Here is an 18,093-nt window from a genome sequence, read left to right on the forward strand (position 1 = left end):
GGGTCTACCTTCTATTTAACCAGCGACCAGCTCCTGGCCAGAGCTTTAAGTCATGGTTGTTCGAACTCCAAATGAAGAATGGCATTCAACAGGCATGTACTGGTGATGAGCTTGGTCCCACCAAATCCGTTACAAGCAGATGTGTCAAAACAAGAACCTAATGCGGTTGTAGAAAGCAAAGGTCTTTTGAGTCCGGCCGATTGCGATTTGAATGTGAGTTTCACAACCACACTGGACAATTTACCTGACTCAGCTTCATCTGTTAAATATAATTTTGCCAGGTCTCTGCTAGGGGCTGGGTGCCAGCCCGTGAAGTCAGCCTAACCTAACGGACGGATGAACAATTTAATGTGATGAGAGCTGTAGGGAAGTCCTGGGCATACCCAGGAACGCTCACCTGCTATAGATACACGAAGGCACCAGTTCTGTGCTTTGGTCCTCTCAGCAGTGCCTCTCATGTGTTGGTCCCCAGTAATGACAGCCCTGTGCATGGAAGCCAAGGTGAGCCAAGAAACCAGCAGAGGGCTGAATGAAGCCATGCATCTGACAAGTTAGTCAAATTCTGAGGATTTTAAAAAAACATGCCTTAAAAAGCAGTCTCTTCAACAAACAGTGTCAGTAAAACTACATGCAAAAAATGGAGTTTGACCCTTATACCATATACAAAAATAAAAAATGGATAGAAGACTTAAATGCAAGACATAAAATTACAAAACACTTAGAAGAAAACACAGGGGAAAAACTTAATGACAATGGATTTGGCCATCATTTCTTGGATATAACACCAAAAGCATAGTCAACAAAAGCAAAAACAATGAAACTGTACTACATCAAAATTTAAAACTGCACTAAAGAACACAAGCATGAACAGGCAAACTACAGAGTAGAAGAAAATATCTGCAAGTGATGTATTTTATCAGGGGTTGAAATTCAGAACATATAAAAAAACATCAACAAAAAAAATCCAACCAAAAAATGGACTTGAATAGACATCTCTCCAAAGAAACTATATAAATGGCCAACATGCATATGAAAAGTTGCTCAACACCATTAACCGTGAGGAAAATACAAATCAAAACCACCGTATGATCACCTCACACCCACTAGGGCTGGCTACTTTCAGTAAAACTAAGTGTGAAGAAATTGGGGCCCTTGTGCACATTGGTTGGAATGTAAAATGGCAAAACCACAATAGAAAACAGTATGGCAGTTCCCCCCAAAAATAAAAATAGAATGACTAGATGATCCTGCAATTTCAAAAGAATTGAAATCATATTTGTACTCCTCAATATACATTTTGTGTCCCCCACAAATTTTTCTGTTAAAACCTTAATCCATTGGAGATGAGCCTTTGGGAGGTAATAAGGGTGGCCCCTCATAATAGGATTAGTGCCCTTATTTATAAGAGGCAAGACAAAACTTCCTCTCTGCTCTCCACACCAGGTGAGGATGAGAGAAGACACATATCCCACAAACCAAGAACTGGGCTCTTACCAGAGGCCAGATCTGCCAGCACCTTGATCTTGAACTGGCCAGCCTCTAGAACTCTAAGAATAAATGTTTGTTGTTTAAGCCACCCATTCTATGGTAATTTGTCACAGCAAACTGACTAAAATACCAGGCTTTTGCAGTATTTACAATGGCAAGGGTGGAAACAGTACAGTGTCCATCAACAGGTGAATGGATAAATAAAATGTCCTATATACATACAATGGAATATTATTCAGCCTTAAAAAGGAAAAATAAAACGACATACTACAACATGGATGGACTTCAAGGATGTTATGTTATTTGAAATAAGCCGGAAGCAAAATAACAAATACTATATGATTTCACTTATATGAAGTTATCTAGAGTAGTCAGATTCATAGAATGTAGAATGGTGGTTCCCAGGGCCTGGAAGGAAGAGGAAAATGGGGAGCTGTTTAATGGGCAGGGTTTCAGTTTTGCAAGAAATAAAAGTTGTGGAGACTGGTTCTACAACAATGTGAATATACTTAATACTACTGAACTATATACTTAAAAATGGTTAAGATGGTAAATTTTATATTATACGTTATTTTGCCACAGCTTGTTTTAAAGCCTTAATGTACTCCTCATTCTGTTGAGCTTGCCTGTACCAAAATGTCTCTCTTGATAAACACTGTGTTATTTTAGGGTATTTCCTGGTCAAGCTACTCAGAGGCTTAGACACCTTGATTAAGCAGATGAAATATTTTAAAAGTAGAAAGATTAGCACTTCTTTCCTTTGAATTTGGCACAAGTATGTCAGAGACACAGGGTATACTTAATTGTAGGTACTATTCATTCAAAATATTTGTATGGCTATAAAGGAAAAATTCCTTCTGTATCTTCTCTCAATATTCTACTATTTACCAAGAAAATCCATAACACCTGCTGCATTAACCACAACCCAGTCTTGACACTCTATCTGGAGCATCAGGTCCTGTAGTTCCCAAAAGACTCACGGGCTCCATGCCACATGATTATCACCTCCATGACTGTCACCCCACCCCCTTCCAAGTCAAATCACAAGTCCACAGTTAACTTGTGCATCTGGGCAACCAGCTATAAATCAGAGCTTCCCAGGACCTGCTCAGGTTTGAATACTTTGTTAAGATAGGTCATAGAACTCGGGAAAAGTTTATTACACTACCAGTTTCTGGGAGGCCTGGGTGGCTCAGCAGTTGAGGGTCTGCCTTTGGCTCAGGGCAAGATCCCGGGGTCCCTGGGATCCTGGGGGCCTCTGCATGGAGCTTGCTTCTCCCTCTGCGTGTGTCTCTGCCTCTCTCTGTGTCTCTCATGAATAAATAAAATCTTTAAAAGAAAAAAACCTATCAGTTTCTTATAAAAAGATGTAGCTTGGCAACAACCACCAGATGGAAGAGATGCATGGGGCAAGGTATGTGGGAAGGGGCAGGGAGCTTTCCTGCTCTCTCCTTGAGCACCACCCTTCTAGCTCCTCCATGGGTTCAGCAGCCTGGATGGAAGCTGTCCAAACCTTGTAGTTCAGGAATTTTTACAGAGCCTTCAATGTTGACATGATTAATTAAATCATTGGCCACCAGTGACTGCTCTAACCTCGTTTCTCTCCTCTTCCCCCAGGAGGGTAGGGGCGAGGAGACTGAAAGTTTCCAACATAAATCACCATGGTTGGTTCACCCCACAACCAGCTCCTACTGATCCTTTGGGGCTCTCCAATGGTCACTCAGGTGCAGTTGTTCAAAAAGGTGCATTATGAATAACAAAAGACACCCATTGCATCTTTATGGATATGGACCTATTTAAACAACTGGGAGCCAAAACAGATGTAAGAGCTAGAGGAATATCTCTTGTTATAAAGAACAAGAGTTTTAGGAGCTATGTGCCAGGAACAGGGACAAAGACCAAATATAAATTTCTATTAATAACTCACTATCACAATGGCAAACTGTTTATTACAGGGTTCCAACCAACCAATTAGATGCTTAAGTGTGGGCAGACTTATGGCTCTTGGTATGCACTTAGAAAGGAGGGGGAAAAAAAAGAATTTTAATACATGTGTTCAGGAAAAAAGTATTTATTTGACATCTTTACAAAAATATTTAGGCACATAATTTTCATGTTTATGTCACCTGATTTACATATTTCAATCCTTAGTATGGTTTAAAAACACTAAAATGGTCATTTGGTAAATAGGATCTGTATTGAAAAAATACTGTGATAGGCCAACATTTGTAGACAAAAATCAGTTGATCATCAGCATGAGAAAGAAATATTTATGAACAAAATAATCTCTAAAAACATTTTTTGTGAGACAATAAATCTAACCAGTAGATTTCTTTTTAAAAAGTAATTCAAAAAAGAAAGCTTAAAAAAACCCTCCAGTGAATGTCTTTTCTTACCATCATGAAGTGGCACCCTCACATAAGACCTAGGAGACAGGTTCAGAACACAGTGATGGTGCCCGAGGCTCCCAAACACCCACTCCCGAGGGAGGCAGAGAGGCGTGGACTCAAGAGGCAGCACCAAGCGAACGCGTTTAACTTGGAAGAGGGAAGAAGGAATGTCTGGCTTATAGAGCCTGGAGAGGGCTTCACACCTTAAGAAGACAAACCGGGAAAGTGTAACTCTGTCACCATTCTGAGGTGAATATAGAAAGTACTTTTTTCTTTTTTGAAATTCACCACCAAAATGTAAGTGACTTCATTCTTTTTTAAAAACAGGTGGAATCACCCATATCACATAACGGGCACAATTATATCCAGCAGGTTTTTTTTTTTTTTAAAGACAACTATTATTTAAGCATTCCAGAGGCAACAAAGTACAGAGTCACATTTTTCAAGAAATACACCCACTGCCCAGCCTCTAGTATTTAAGGAACACAGATTAAGAATCTAGTTTGCCTACAGTCTCACCATGAAATGACAGTAATAACATTTGCTGGGTGCCTAATATGTACTAGGCATTGTGCTGAGTAGTTTCACATCCATTATCTCATTTATTGTGAAAATTACTGTTTTGCCCTCAAGGAGGGAAAAATCAATTACAGCTTCCTTCATAAGGAGGAACTGATAACAGAAGTCCCCTCCCCCCCCCCTTCATCTGCAGGGGATTGGTTCCAAGACCCCTAGTGGATGCCTGAAGCCATAGACAGTACCAAACCCTATACGTGCTTTTTCCTATACATAAATATGATAAAGCTCAATTTATAAATTAGGCATAGTAAGAGATTAACAACTATCAATAAAATAGAAAAATTATAATATTCTGTAATAAAAGCCACATGAAGGTGGTCTCTCTCCAAGTATCTTATTGGACTGTACTCACCCCTGTGATGATGTAAGGTGATAAAATGTCTATGTGATGAGATGAAACAAGGCGAATGACACAGGCATTGTGACATAGCATTAAGCTACTACTGACCTCCTGATGATATGTCAGAAGGAGGATCATCTGCTTCCAGACCTTGGTTGACTACAGACAACTGAAACCAAGGAAAGGAAAACTGAGGCTGTGGGGTGACTCCTGTATTATGTAGTTATAGAGAAGAAAAGCATATGTGAAATACAGGGAGGGGGAACTCAGGCTACTCACAGAACTCTTAACAGCCCTGCACTTCCCTTAGAGTTAGAAGAATAGCAGGAGTTATAAAAGTCCTTTTAGATTAGAAAAAAAGTGCTTCAGCTCTACAGTGGGTGGCGCATCCCTAATCCGTGGTAACTGCTGACAGCTCTTACTTTCAGATCACTGACTCCTTTCATCTCCCTTCTCTTGATATAGGTCTTATGGGTCTGGCTAAAGAATCACACATTCCTTGAGAGCAAGAACTATTCATGGTGGTTTCCCCAGAGCTTAGCATAAAAAAGATGCTCAATAAATCTCTGTTCACTGATAAGACCATAATAATGAAAGCAGGTCCAAAATCCTGGGCACTACTCCAAACCAGTCAAATATGAAACTCTGATAGTCTTTCTGTGAAGAACCTCAGCGTAATTGACCTGAACTTTCCATGAATTGTTGATGCAACAGGACTACAGAAAAGTTGCAGATGCACGGTTTTTTTTAGACCTACATGCTGGGTCCTACAAATGAGAGACTTATAAAGTCAACAGCCATATGAAGCAATTAAAAATCACTGGACACATCGGCAATGTGCAGTGTGGTCAGTCAGGGTTATATGAATCAATCTGGCATGGAAAAAAAGCAGAATGGCCAAAGAGGGCTTTGAGGTCATTAACTCAAGAAGAGGAGCCACTAGTCAGAATCTGGTTTTCAAAATTCTCACCACAGCTCATCTGTCTCAAAGGGCAAACTAAGGATTTAACTGTGAAGCTGCCTCTCCTTCTCCCAGGAGGGAGGTAGTAGGTCACAGCATTTTTGCCTTGTAAGTTATCAACCTTGGGGCAAAATCCTGACATTCTGGGTGAGGTCAGAGTACCAGGTAAACCTCCACTATAACCAAGACTAACTGAAAAACTCCAAAATTGACTGGCCAGTCTACTCAGTCTCTGGCTTCCCCAGGCCTCTTTCCCTTATCTTGACGTGGTGGTAGTCAAAGGGGGCAACTAGCAATCAGAACACAGACGGGGCGGGCAGAAGTTGCAACTTGCCAGTCAGAAAGTCGAGGACAGGTGGTGGGCCCTAAGGTCATGTGCATTTAGCGAGGCTGTAATTACACGTGGTTTTCTCAAACCTAGAGAGAGGACAGATAGATCTTCAAGGAACCTGAACCTGGAGAAACAGTTCAATCCCTCCTGGGGTTCTAGCCCAACAGCTCTAGACACATCCAAAGGCCTTTCATGATGAGAAATTCTACAACACAAATTATTTCTAAAGTCAAACTTCCTTCCATGTGGCTTGACAAAAGAAGGAACAAAACCACTAACAGTAACTCTCATGATGCCTTTCCACCTCATCCAGGCAAAACCCGGATCACAGGTTTTGGCAGTGGCAAGCAACATTCACAGCCAGAATCAGCTGAGGCCAGCCTGGAATCTAGACAGAAGCTCTCCTATCTCCTAATCTGCAAAGCCTATTTATTCCTCTTTTACTCCAAATTCAACCAAGTACTTGCCTCCTTGACAGAGCTCAAGCTAAATCAGCCAGTGTCCCCATTTCCTCACTTTCTCAGAGAAAAGGGGCAGTTAATCAGTGGCAGCATAGTTCAACAGAAAAAACATGAATTTTTACTTCTTAGCAAGCCACTGACTTCCTCTGAGTCTTGTTTTCCCATTGGTAAAAGAGATAAGAAAAATCATCTTACATAAGATAATATCCTACTCCCCCCTCTGGAATTTTCTCAGGTCAGAGGACCCTGAAAAAAGGGAGCCTTGGGAGCTTTGGGCTTGGAAGCTGGCCTTGAGGCTAATTCTAGGGACCCAATACCACTGGCCAGGCTTTAGTAAAGACAAACGCAAATAAAGGAAACACACGAATATGAAAATGACCTCAATATAATTTTTTGAAAACAAAAAGAAATCAAAATCTTCCAGGCTTCCTGTTAAGCCACCAAAATATTGTTTGGAGCAATAGAGCCCTGTGGTGGATCCCAACCCCAGTAAGTAGAAGTTAGTGTGTACCAGTGCAAAAGTACCCAGCCTCTTCTACACTGACTGCACAGCTGGCCTGTGCAAACTCATACTCAAAGTTCATGGATATCTCTGTGCCAAATCACTGGGCTGTGATGAGTGAAGCCCCTTCCTGCCCAAAGAGGCAATGTAGACAATGCCCATTCACAGCTGCTCTCGCAGGATGCAGCAAAAGAGAAGCTGCCATGCCCAAGGAACACAGAAAGTAGGTGAGAGTATCCGGAGGAGACAGGTATGCTCATGCCAATTATGAAAAAGGATGATATGGCTCTAACACTGACACTGCCAGACAAAGACCAAGCCTTGACAATACAGACACATCTAAAAAGTCTCCCCCCCCCCCGCCCCGCCCCAAGCAATACATTCAGGATTGGAAGACTTAGTTGTATTAATTCAGAGGAGTAAAAAGAAAGCAACAGGAAAAGGAAGCACAGGAAAGAGATGGTGGCCACCTTGCTTGCCTGTCATTTTCACTTAGAGAAGAAGGGCTGAGCTGCATGTTTTATAAAATGCAGTTTTCATGCAACTCTTGATCTTGGGGTATGCATTCAAGCCTCACATTGGGTATAGTTTACTTAAAAAAGGAAAACAAAAAAAATTTTAAATAAACAGAATGCAGCTCTTCACATGCATGTCCTCCCATATCGTAGCACCTGGTTTCACCATTGTGGGGTAGGTAGGGGCAGGTACTTCTAAACCCATTTACAGACTCACAGTTTGTTTCTAAGAGCTAAAAAAAGCTTCTGTGACTTGTTCAGAGTCACAGCATCTTCTGAATGGATCATAAAGTTAAGTTTTCTCTCTTGACTCTCAGTCACAATAGCAGGGGTGAGATCATTCAACTACTTCCAAAAGCATCTCTGTACCCTCAGCACTTAGCATAATGCCAGGTACATATTACATACCCAGTACATTTTAGTTGAATGAATGAATCACATAGATGAATAAATGAGTAAAAGGCCTATTTCCTCCATCCCTTCATTATCCCCATCCTACACAACAAAGAGGGAATAGCATAATTTCAAAGAATGCACTGTACCCATCCCATGATTTCTCAGGGAAGCCAACATAGAAATCAATACAACTTCAAAGCCCACGTATTTTTTAGTGCCAAAGTTGTCATCTTTAGCAAATGCAGTGATGATACCATGATGAAGAAAATGCTAATGGTAAGAAAAATTCAAAAAGGAGAAATTTAAGATACTTGGCTGCATTTCCAGGAGAAGGAAAGCTAAACTGCCTCTCTATGCAGCAATGTTTGAATGAGGAGGCCCTAGTCGAAGCATTGTATATATGCAGCTCTAAAGGACACCTGGATATCAAACTATGGAATAAAATATCTTCAAAACACCGATGTTTCAGTGTCAGCATAAAAGAAATAAATTAAAAAGCCCAGTACATTTTCCAGTTTGATATAAATTAATTCCAATGGCATATTTAAAATAGAGACAATTATAAGTTTCTCTCATAAAATTTTAAAAGGCAGCAATCAATCCTTAGATTGTACAAGTGCAAAGGAATGGTATTTTCTCCATACTCAAGACACCTCAGTGTCTGTGTAAGAATTGCCAGTGTTCTCGGTTGATCAAAAACTTGGGCCTATGTAGTCGAAGCAATTCTCTGGTCATACTGCTCCTTTTCCCTTAATGTCCAGCTTGTTACTGGCCTCTGACTGTTTGCTCAGCTGCTCTTCAGAGAAAGTGATGTAGGAATACACCAGGCTCCCGGCAATGCTGCAAAACAGAAAACCACCATCAGGGAGGAAAGGAAGGAACGGTAAATGTATGGGAGACTGGTGTTGAGGACTGGAGTCACTTTCCTAAGTCAACAGCACACAAAATTAAAACAGACACAGTGTCTTCATCTACAAGAGATGCTCCCTCATCATGGATATCATCCACTGTTGTTGATGCTTTGGGGAAATGAATGTTTGCACAGACCTGCCAGCAGGACTGCCAATTTTCTACCACCTTTCAGGAATATGACTTACTGAAATCAAAAACCTTAGACTTCTGCTTATCTTCTGACCTAGCAATCTACTTCATGGGAGAATTGTGTACGTCTTCACAGATTTATCAAGAAAGAGTTTACCACAAACTTTATAGCAGAAAATTAGATAAATGGTAAATGTCCCAAGAGGGAATTATATAAATTCATACAATAGAATATATGTATCTCATGAAATCATATAAAATGAAAACAGCAATGACATCTTAAATGAAAAAAATAATCTCACAAAACATGAAGTATTGTCTAATCCCATTTTATTTAAATAAACATGAATATGTACATTGATATACATCAGAATAAAGTCTACAGAGAATATAAGACTATTAATGGTTACATCTAGATGGTGAGATCACAAGTGATTTTTTTCTATTTTCTGTATTTTCAAAAATAATAATTCAAGACAAAGAGATGTAATTTTTAATAAGAATGAAAAACATCCCAATTACTAAGTAAACATGCAAACCCTGGGGGAGTCACAGAGCAGGTTTCTCTCTGACTACAATCAAGTTCACAGTGGAGAACCTATCACCTGAGCCATCGGTCTCTGAGCTGGTTTCTGGTACCCCTCACTTGTCTACCACACTTACCACCGGGAGGGTACGTGTGGAGGGGGAGGGAGAGGTAGTGATTATACTTGTCTATTTTCTGTGGCAACCTCGAACCCACAGAGGATACACACATAGCCCCGTTGCACCAGTCACTAACTACAAATAAGCTGGGGGAGCTCACAGAGACTAGACTGTTTTGACGTGCTCTTTGGCTAAGCCTGACACCTGTGACTCTCTTGAGTCTCCAGTGGGCATTTTGGCCCAGACTCTGCTTTCAGACCTTCCTGTCCTGGATTTGGCCTTCCACCTTTTGCCTGACCACTCGATTCATAAACTTGCTGCTTATTTGAAATTAGTTCTATTCTCCTCTAGGATTTGGGGTTCCCAGCTCCACACCAGCTGCAGCAGGGTAAGAGATGCCTAGCTTCTGCAAATAAGGAAAGCAAAATAAGGAAGCAGTCACAGCACTTAATCTTCAAATTGTGACCATTTACTAAAGTCTACTACGTCAAGCATTTAACATACATCTGCCATTGCAAGGTTCCTGCAAAGTACAATATCCCTTCATTTTGAAGATGAAGAAATTGAGTTCCAGAGTCACAACTTGCTCAGGGCCATAAAGTATCCTAATAATGGATCAGAATAAAATAAAATCCATGTCAATCTGATTTTCTCCACTGAAACAACTTCCTCCCTTATGGTCCCTGCTCCATCTGATGTTAGAGATATTGGTCCTTATTCTGTTCCAATCAGCCTATAAATCTCTAAGACCTTACTCTTAGCTCTACAAAGTCCTTTGCACTGGCCTGACACTATTTGGAAGTATGATAAATAACTGCTGGGCCAATATCTGTGACGGTCCATGCAAACAAAGCAGCCTTACGAACCCAATCTTTGTGCCAGTTTCATATCCTTTATCTTCTCCTTCATCTGGCAGTTTTTTCCCCCATTTCTTCTTCTTTTTTTCTTTCTTTTTAAAGAACCTGATCTCTCAGACTTTTCTAGAAACTCTTCTGGTTTTCTAGTGCATCAAGCAGATGATTTCCCTGGTAACTGGGCCAGGATCCAAGGAAATGGCTTACTGGAGCCTTCCTGACTGGAAGCTAAAAATTCTTTGAGGTTCACATGTTCATGAGAGTCCATTTCCCTTTGCCTCCAACCCCACCCCACCTCACAACCAAGCAGAAAGATTGCTCCTTCCTTTCTTTCATTCTGTCCTCTAGGTTCCTCCTCCCACAACAACCTTAAGCATAACAATGCTTTATTTTTCCTGTCAAGACAATCTGATGTTTGTACTAAGCTGATTTCACCTGGATAGAAATAGTAGAGCAGTGTAGGATTGGAGAAGACAAAGAATACTCCAGAATTTCTTTCAGGCCTCATCCTTATGGTGATCCTACATCCTTAGCATAGTGAGTAATGAAAAAACATGGACTTTGTGGAGTTAGATCTTGATTCAAAACCTGAATATACTGCTAGCTCTATGCCCCTTCGCAAATCTATTAATTTCTCTGAGATTCTATTTCTGTATTAATAAAATAATACTATCTATAAATGAGATAATGCATGAAGAACCTGATCCTGGCACATGGTAAACAATCAGGAAATATAAATTCCCTTCTCCGCCCCTCCCCGTCAGCCCTGCTACGCACAGACTAGAGGGGAGATGCACTGTTAGCAAACGCAGGGTGGTATAGTACATAGACTTCACCTGATGCAAGAGGAGGGCACATTGTTGCCACAAGGTTGTTTGAACCAGGGCAAAACCAAACCACAGAGACTGCTGTTCTAAACTCTGGGGATTAAAGAGCACAGACTTTTCAAATTCTTCCAAGTTCCAACATGAGGTAATAATAAAAGATTTTTCATTTCATCTTTATTCCTGACTTTAACATGATCAAATATTCACATTTTCAGAAATGGCCATTCCCAAATCACCTGAAGAGAAGAGAATCCATCAACAATGATCCTGTGTGCCAAGCAGTAGTAAGTTGATGCTTTGGAAAGGAATATAGGGCAGCCCCGGTGGCGCAGCGGTTTAGCGCCACCTGCAGCTTAGGGCATGATCCTGGAGACCCTGGATCGAGTCCCACGTCAGGCTCTCTGCATGGAGCCTGCTTCTCCCTCTGCCTGTGTCTCTGCCTCTCTCTCTCTGTGTCTCTATGAATAAATAAATAAATAATCTTTAAAAAAAAAAGGAAAGGAATATAAATTGCATCCTGGCAGTTTTGGTAATGAGGGTAAGCTTTGAGGAGGGGAAGAGGAGGCTGGAGAAAACAAAGGGAAAAATCCCAGACTAAATGGGGCAGTCTAAATGGGGTGGGGCAGTCTAAATGAATCCTGACACATCATTACCAAATGGTTTGGAATTAGGATCTTCTACAACTTCAAACCAAAAAAAAATTCTCAATCTAGTGGCTCCATAAATATTCACATTAAAGATGATGACATCTGATACTCTGGATTTATTTACATATTTGACCATCCTAAATACTCATTTTTTTAAATCTCAAGCAATTTTCCACCTGCCTAATATTCAGATCACAGTGCTACCAACTATGAATTCACTGAACCCGCTGTGACAGACAAAGCTGGGAGATAAATAGAAGAGAAAGATGAGGCTCCAGTGAACCACAGACACGGTCTAGTTACAATACTGCAAGACTAGCTGGAAAGGTGCTGATTGGTGCCATTTCATCTGCTCTGACTACTTCTCATCTTCCCAAACCATGCAGACATAATCTACATGTCCTAGACCTGTACATATTTACCAGCGTCAGACGATTAACTATCTGTTCTACAAATATATGCTAGAAATGCCTTCCATATAGCAACTCCATGGTCAGGGAGCAAGAGCCTTAAGGTCCAGTCTATCTCCATCTCAACCTTGCATCTGACACATCTGCTCATCTAGCCGGGCAGCTCTGCCTTTCAGATTAGACTCTGTCTTCTGTGTATTCTGCGTGTACAATATGTCAACCTATACCAAACCTATGACCCAGGGTAGTTTGACTTTTACTGCTATTTCCTAAAATACAGTAATTCCTCCCAAATAATTGCAATGGGACCTCTAGCTACATTCTTCCGATACCCCATCTTAACTCCCCATATAGCGCCCACTGGGAAGACTTCTCTCCTCTTTCTCACCAGCCAAATAAAGCAGAGCCATGTTGCCTCTGTATATATCACCTTCCAGAGCTTTCCAACCTGAACAGAGAGAAGCACAGAGGTGTTATGGGGTTGACTGTTGATGCTGACATTCACAAAGGTCTATGATGGTGGACAAGTTACTTAATCTCTCAGAGCCTCAGCTCTGTGAAATAAGCCCATCTGTGAAATGGCAATTAGAATACCACTCTTTGAGGACTGAAGGGAGAATTAAATTATGTAATTTATATAACAAGAGGCTATATAAAACTATATAATCTTATAATTTAAATTCTATACTTCATTATATAATAGGACAATAGACCATTTCAAAAGGTTAGCATACAGTAGACATCCAATAGGGATAACAGTCAAAACGCCAAAGCGCACCAGGAGCTAATATTGCTAAAAAGCAAACAGAAGAAACAGGTTTTGCCAATTGCTGCTCTTCCTCCTCTTCATGGCTGCACATCCACTCACCCAGAAAAATCAAGGAGTCCTAGGTATAGTAAGTCCTTTGTCTTTGGTCATCCCAAAGAGGCCTTAATTGTACTCCGTGAGCAAGCCTTGCCCTAACCTCTATGATCCGCAGTTTAGCAGTAACCCTCATAGCATCTTCCAAGTTGGGTATTTCTCCTTCCTGTGTTATGAGATACTTGAGGCACCTCACGCTCAAGTCCAGCCTACTTCTCCAGCACTACTCTTGTGGAATCCCTTACTCCAGCCACCCCAGAGTACCTGTTGCCGATCCTCCCAGTCTCCCATCCAACACCTGCACTGGCTCCGTGCTTTTGCCCATGCAGAATTCAACAGAATACCTATTTCCCTTCTATTTCCACCTCAAATCCTACCTACTGCTCAAGAACTCAAATAAGTAGCCTTTCCTCTATGCAGTTTCCCAAGCAGACAACCCCTGCCTTATGACATGTTCCAGTCTGGACAGCTACTTTGTGACACTCTTGTGATGACAGCTGTGGAAAGCTCTCAAGAGAATGTAGAGAAGTGCCTCATCACTGCTGCTGTTAAGACCATATAAATGCCTAATGTTATAATAAATGCTTTATGATTCCTACATGAATGAAAGCCATTACTGTTAACTTCATCATTTTATACTTTCCCTCCTCCTTCTGCCTAAGTGTCAACACAGTGGGCAAAGTAATCCCGTTAAGGCTAAATCAGATCATGTCACTCCTTTATACAAAATCCTCCAACATCTTCTCCGCTCTTAAATGTAGCCCCCACTCTGTTACTCCACCCCATTACCTGCACAGCCCCATCTCATATCATCCCACCAACCTGGCCTCACTTGTTCCCTGAACACACCTAGGCACACCCCCACTTCAGGCTCTTTTCACTTGCTCTTCCTTCAAGAAACTGATGTGGCTCATTCCCTCCATTTTTTAGGTATTTACATAAAACGTAATCTTCTCAGTAAATGTCCCCACCCCCCAAAATACTTATTCCCCTTCCTTGCTTTATTTTTCTCCATACTATTTATCATCACAGCTAACATTCACTAGCAAATATTTCACTCATTTATCTTCATTCATTTTTCTGTCTCCTCTACTAGAAGGAGAACTCCATGAAGGGCAAGGATCATGATCAGTTTTGATAGCAGCTCTATTCCCATTGCCTAAAACAATGTTTGCCAGGTATTAACCATACTCCCCAGCTTAATTACAAATCCCGTGAACATAAAAATTAGTCTCTGGTTTTGCATACACTAAGTCATCACTTTCACTAACATATGCACAGAATGGGTTCAATTATTCTGATTCTTACTTTGCCTACCAAAGGAGATAGGAGAATAAAGACAAATCAGTGGTAAAAAAAGGAGGTAAACAAGGTGGCTCTGGGAATGTTCAAAACAAAGAGGGGCCACTTAATCTCTTATCCCATGTGCCCTTGCATGGCTAAATCAAGGGGCAGATTTTTCTAGTCAGATCAGGGTTAGATCACAGTTCCACTTCTCACTAGGGCAGCCATGTACCGTTGGACAAATTACTTTACCTGACTCTCAACTTCAGTGTCATGTGAACTGGAGATGACTAAACGAGCCAGCACTGTAAAGGTGATGTCATGCACATTGTACTCAACACATTAACTCCCTATCTGTTGCCTTTCCACCATGTATTTATGTCCCTTCTACACTAGGGTAAGTGTGGTCTGTGCACATACTTTAAAAATAGAAGTACCTTTGTCAAAGATCTGTCTGTCTGGCCAGGATGAGAACCATTCCATCTGCCCAGGAGTTTTAGGAATTCGCCCAGGAGTAAATTTAGAAAATAAATAAATAAATAAAAGGCTCCCAAATCCTGTTGTGATGTTTTTGGAACTCATGGGCCGTGACAAGGATATTTTTTGCTTTATATTAACTGATATGAATCAGGCAAATGTTCTAATATCAGAATTCTGGAGAGGCCCAGATAAGTTTGTTATTATTGTTGCTGTTGTTTTTAACCACTCTGCACTAGAAAAAGGTTACAGAAAAACAAAATCATATAAGCCTTAAAACTTGTTTTCTGGCCACCCTTACTGTTTAATGTTAGTTTTTTGGAAGGGGGGATTTTCTTAGCTATTCAGAAAGAGGTTTTTAGTTTATTTGTTTGTTTTGCTTTCTTGATATCTTTGATACTGTTCCCTCAACTTGGGGCTGAGTCCAAACTATCTTCAGCACATCCATCATTGGCTATACTCCTTTTTCTTTGCCTCTTTCTCTGCATCTTAAAAAACCTTAAAATGTGGTTAGAGGCCTCCTATCAGAACTAAATGGATAATATATTTTATGGTTCCTTCCACACCTGCAGGAAATTCCTTCCAATGTCTTAAGTCTCCTGCAAAATAACTAGACCTACTGAGCACATGGCAGTTTCCACAGGACTCCCACAGGATGAGTCAGAGAAGTTTAGTGGCAAAATTAGGACAGACAACTCTCAAGTTCAGAAACTAAGAGCAAGAAAACAGGCTGCGAAAGGTGAATTACAAATAGCTTGAGGCAGTCCTGTAACAGAACAGTTTTTGCTATATTCCATTTCACTGCTCTTCTGTCAGGAATTATGATATAATCAGCAGCCAGCCAACCTCCCTAGATTCTATTCGAAAGTCTAAGTTACTCTAGTGACACCGATACCAGTTATATAACTCTATAAATAGCCTAGTGGATATTACATCAGCAGCAGCTAACTGGTAATTCAAAATATGTCCTTCTCGCTCTCCAAATCAGAGAATCACTCAGCCAAGGAAAAGCATATGTCCTTCAGGAGAAGTCTAGAACCAGAATAGAGTCTACCAGGATGGAATTATGCAGGAGGAAAAGCAGTCTGAAAATCAGAAGCAACTTACGTTTTCTAAGGAAATAGGCAAAGAAGTCCAAAATGAGGTAATAGATTCAGGTGCTGAACAGAGGTAGTTAGACAAAAGGCCTCAGGAACCAGTGAGTATTACAAAGAACTAGGCAAGGAAAAAAAAAAAAAGAACTAGGCAAGGTACTGGAACAACTGGATATCTATACTGAACACACACACACCAAAAAGAACTTTTCATTCCAATCTTATACAATATATAAAAATTAATCCCAAAATGGGCTATATACCTAATTGTAGAATAAAACTGTAAAACTGGAAGAACACATCAGAGAAAATCTTTGTAACCTTGGGCTAGGTAAAGATTTCTTAGATACCTAACACTAAAAGCAGAGCTCACAGAAGAAAAACTGATAAAGTAGCCTTAAAAATTGTGCTCTTCCAAAAAAGAGTATTAAGAAAATGAAAAGACAAGCCAAAGACTGGGAAATAATACTTGTAAGTCACATATCTGACAAAGGACTTGTATCCACAATAAATAAAGAACTCTTAAAACTTTAGAAAACGAAATAAAATTAAAAAAAAAAAATAAGGGGCGCCTGGCTGGGTCAGTCGGTAGAGCATACGCTTCTTGATCTTGGAGTTGCAAGTTTGAGCCCTATATTGGGTGCAGCGATTACTTAAAAATAAAATCTTAAACAAAAACCAAACTTAACCCAATTTTTAAAAAATGGGCAAAATATTTGAAAAGCCATTTTACCAAAGAATATATACAGATGGCATATAAGCATGAATCATTACAGAAAGTAAAACCACAATGAGCAGCACCTGGGTGGCTCAGTTAAGCATCCAACTCTTGGTTTCGGCTCAGGTCATGATCTCAGGGTCCTGAGATCAAGCCCCACACTGGGCTCCACGCTGAGTGCACAGTCGGCTTACGTTTTTCTCTTTCTCTCTCCCTCTATCCTTCACCCTCCACCACTCTCTCTCTTTCTCAAATAAATAAATCTTTAAAAAAACAAAAAACAAAACAATGAGATACCACTACAGACCTATTAAAATGTCTAGAATTTAAAAAACAAAAACAAACTGACAATACCAAGGGCTGGGATGTGGAGCAACCATTATAAAGCATCATATGTGGCTGAGGGATATGCAAAATGGTACAGACATTTTTGAAAATAGTTTGGCAATTTCTTATGAAGTTAAACATACACTTACCAAACAACTCAGGAATTCCACTCCTAGGTATTTACCCAAGTGAAATGAAAATTTATGTTCACAAACTTTTAAGCAAGTGTTATAACAGCTAAATCAAAAGAGCTAAAAACTGGAAGCTACCCAAACATCTTTCAGTTGGTGAATGGATAAACAAACTGTGATATATCCCTAACAGAATATACTCTGCAATAAAAAGTTACAATCTACTGATACATACAACAACACAGAATCTCAGAATGCAACAAGGAATCTCAAATGCAGTAGGTTACATAGCCAAGGAATCTCAAACGCAGTATGTTACATAGCAAAAGAAGTCAGACCAAAAGCTACCACTTTATGACATTCTAGACACTATAGGAAAAGAAAACGGATCTCTATCGGGTTGAGCAGAGAGGGAGAGGTTCAATGCAAAGGGACATGGGAAGATTTTAGAGACAATACAACTGTTTCATACCTTGAACGTGGTAGTGGTAGTTACATGACTGTATGCATTTGTTAAAACTCACAGAACACTAAAGGGGTGAATTTGACTGTATTTAAATCATCTATTTTTTTTTAAATGGAAGGAAAAAAAGAATCACAGATGAAGATGAGTCCCAGAGATTCTAGGAATTCTAGCCTGGGAAGTTATGAGGATGATGTCATTATCTGGAAAGGCTACATTACTTAGGCCAAAGACACAGGTCAAGTCCACCAACTGATGGAAATACAGAATACAGAAGCAGGCTCTTGTCACCACTCTTCACTAATCATTCCCTACTCTCGCTTGTTGCCTTTTTGGGCTTGGGTGGTGAG

The 18,093-nt window shown here is 40.3% G+C and overlaps 1 protein-coding gene across 3 annotated transcripts in view; it reads right to left on the minus strand.

Moving 5' to 3' along the window:
* Positions 1-3,541: 3,541 nt before the first annotated feature.
* The window catches only part of SLC35D1 (solute carrier family 35 member D1), a 47,099-nt gene continuing 32,547 nt past the window's right edge, over positions 3,542-18,093 (minus strand). Inside the window, exon 12 of one of the 3 annotated variants that reach the window (XM_055305497.1) lies at positions 3,542-8,803. In XM_055305497.1, coding sequence (XP_055161472.1) covers positions 8,695-8,803 — 109 coding nt within the window. In that variant the 3' untranslated portion in view covers positions 3,542-8,694. The other 2 variants (XR_008661869.1, XM_055305498.1) reach the window with 2 other exon arrangements.

Source organism: Nyctereutes procyonoides, unplaced genomic scaffold (assembly GCF_905146905.1).
Source record: "Nyctereutes procyonoides isolate TBG_1078 unplaced genomic scaffold, NYPRO_anot_genome, whole genome shotgun sequence".
NCBI lineage: Eukaryota > Metazoa > Chordata > Mammalia > Carnivora > Canidae > Nyctereutes > Nyctereutes procyonoides.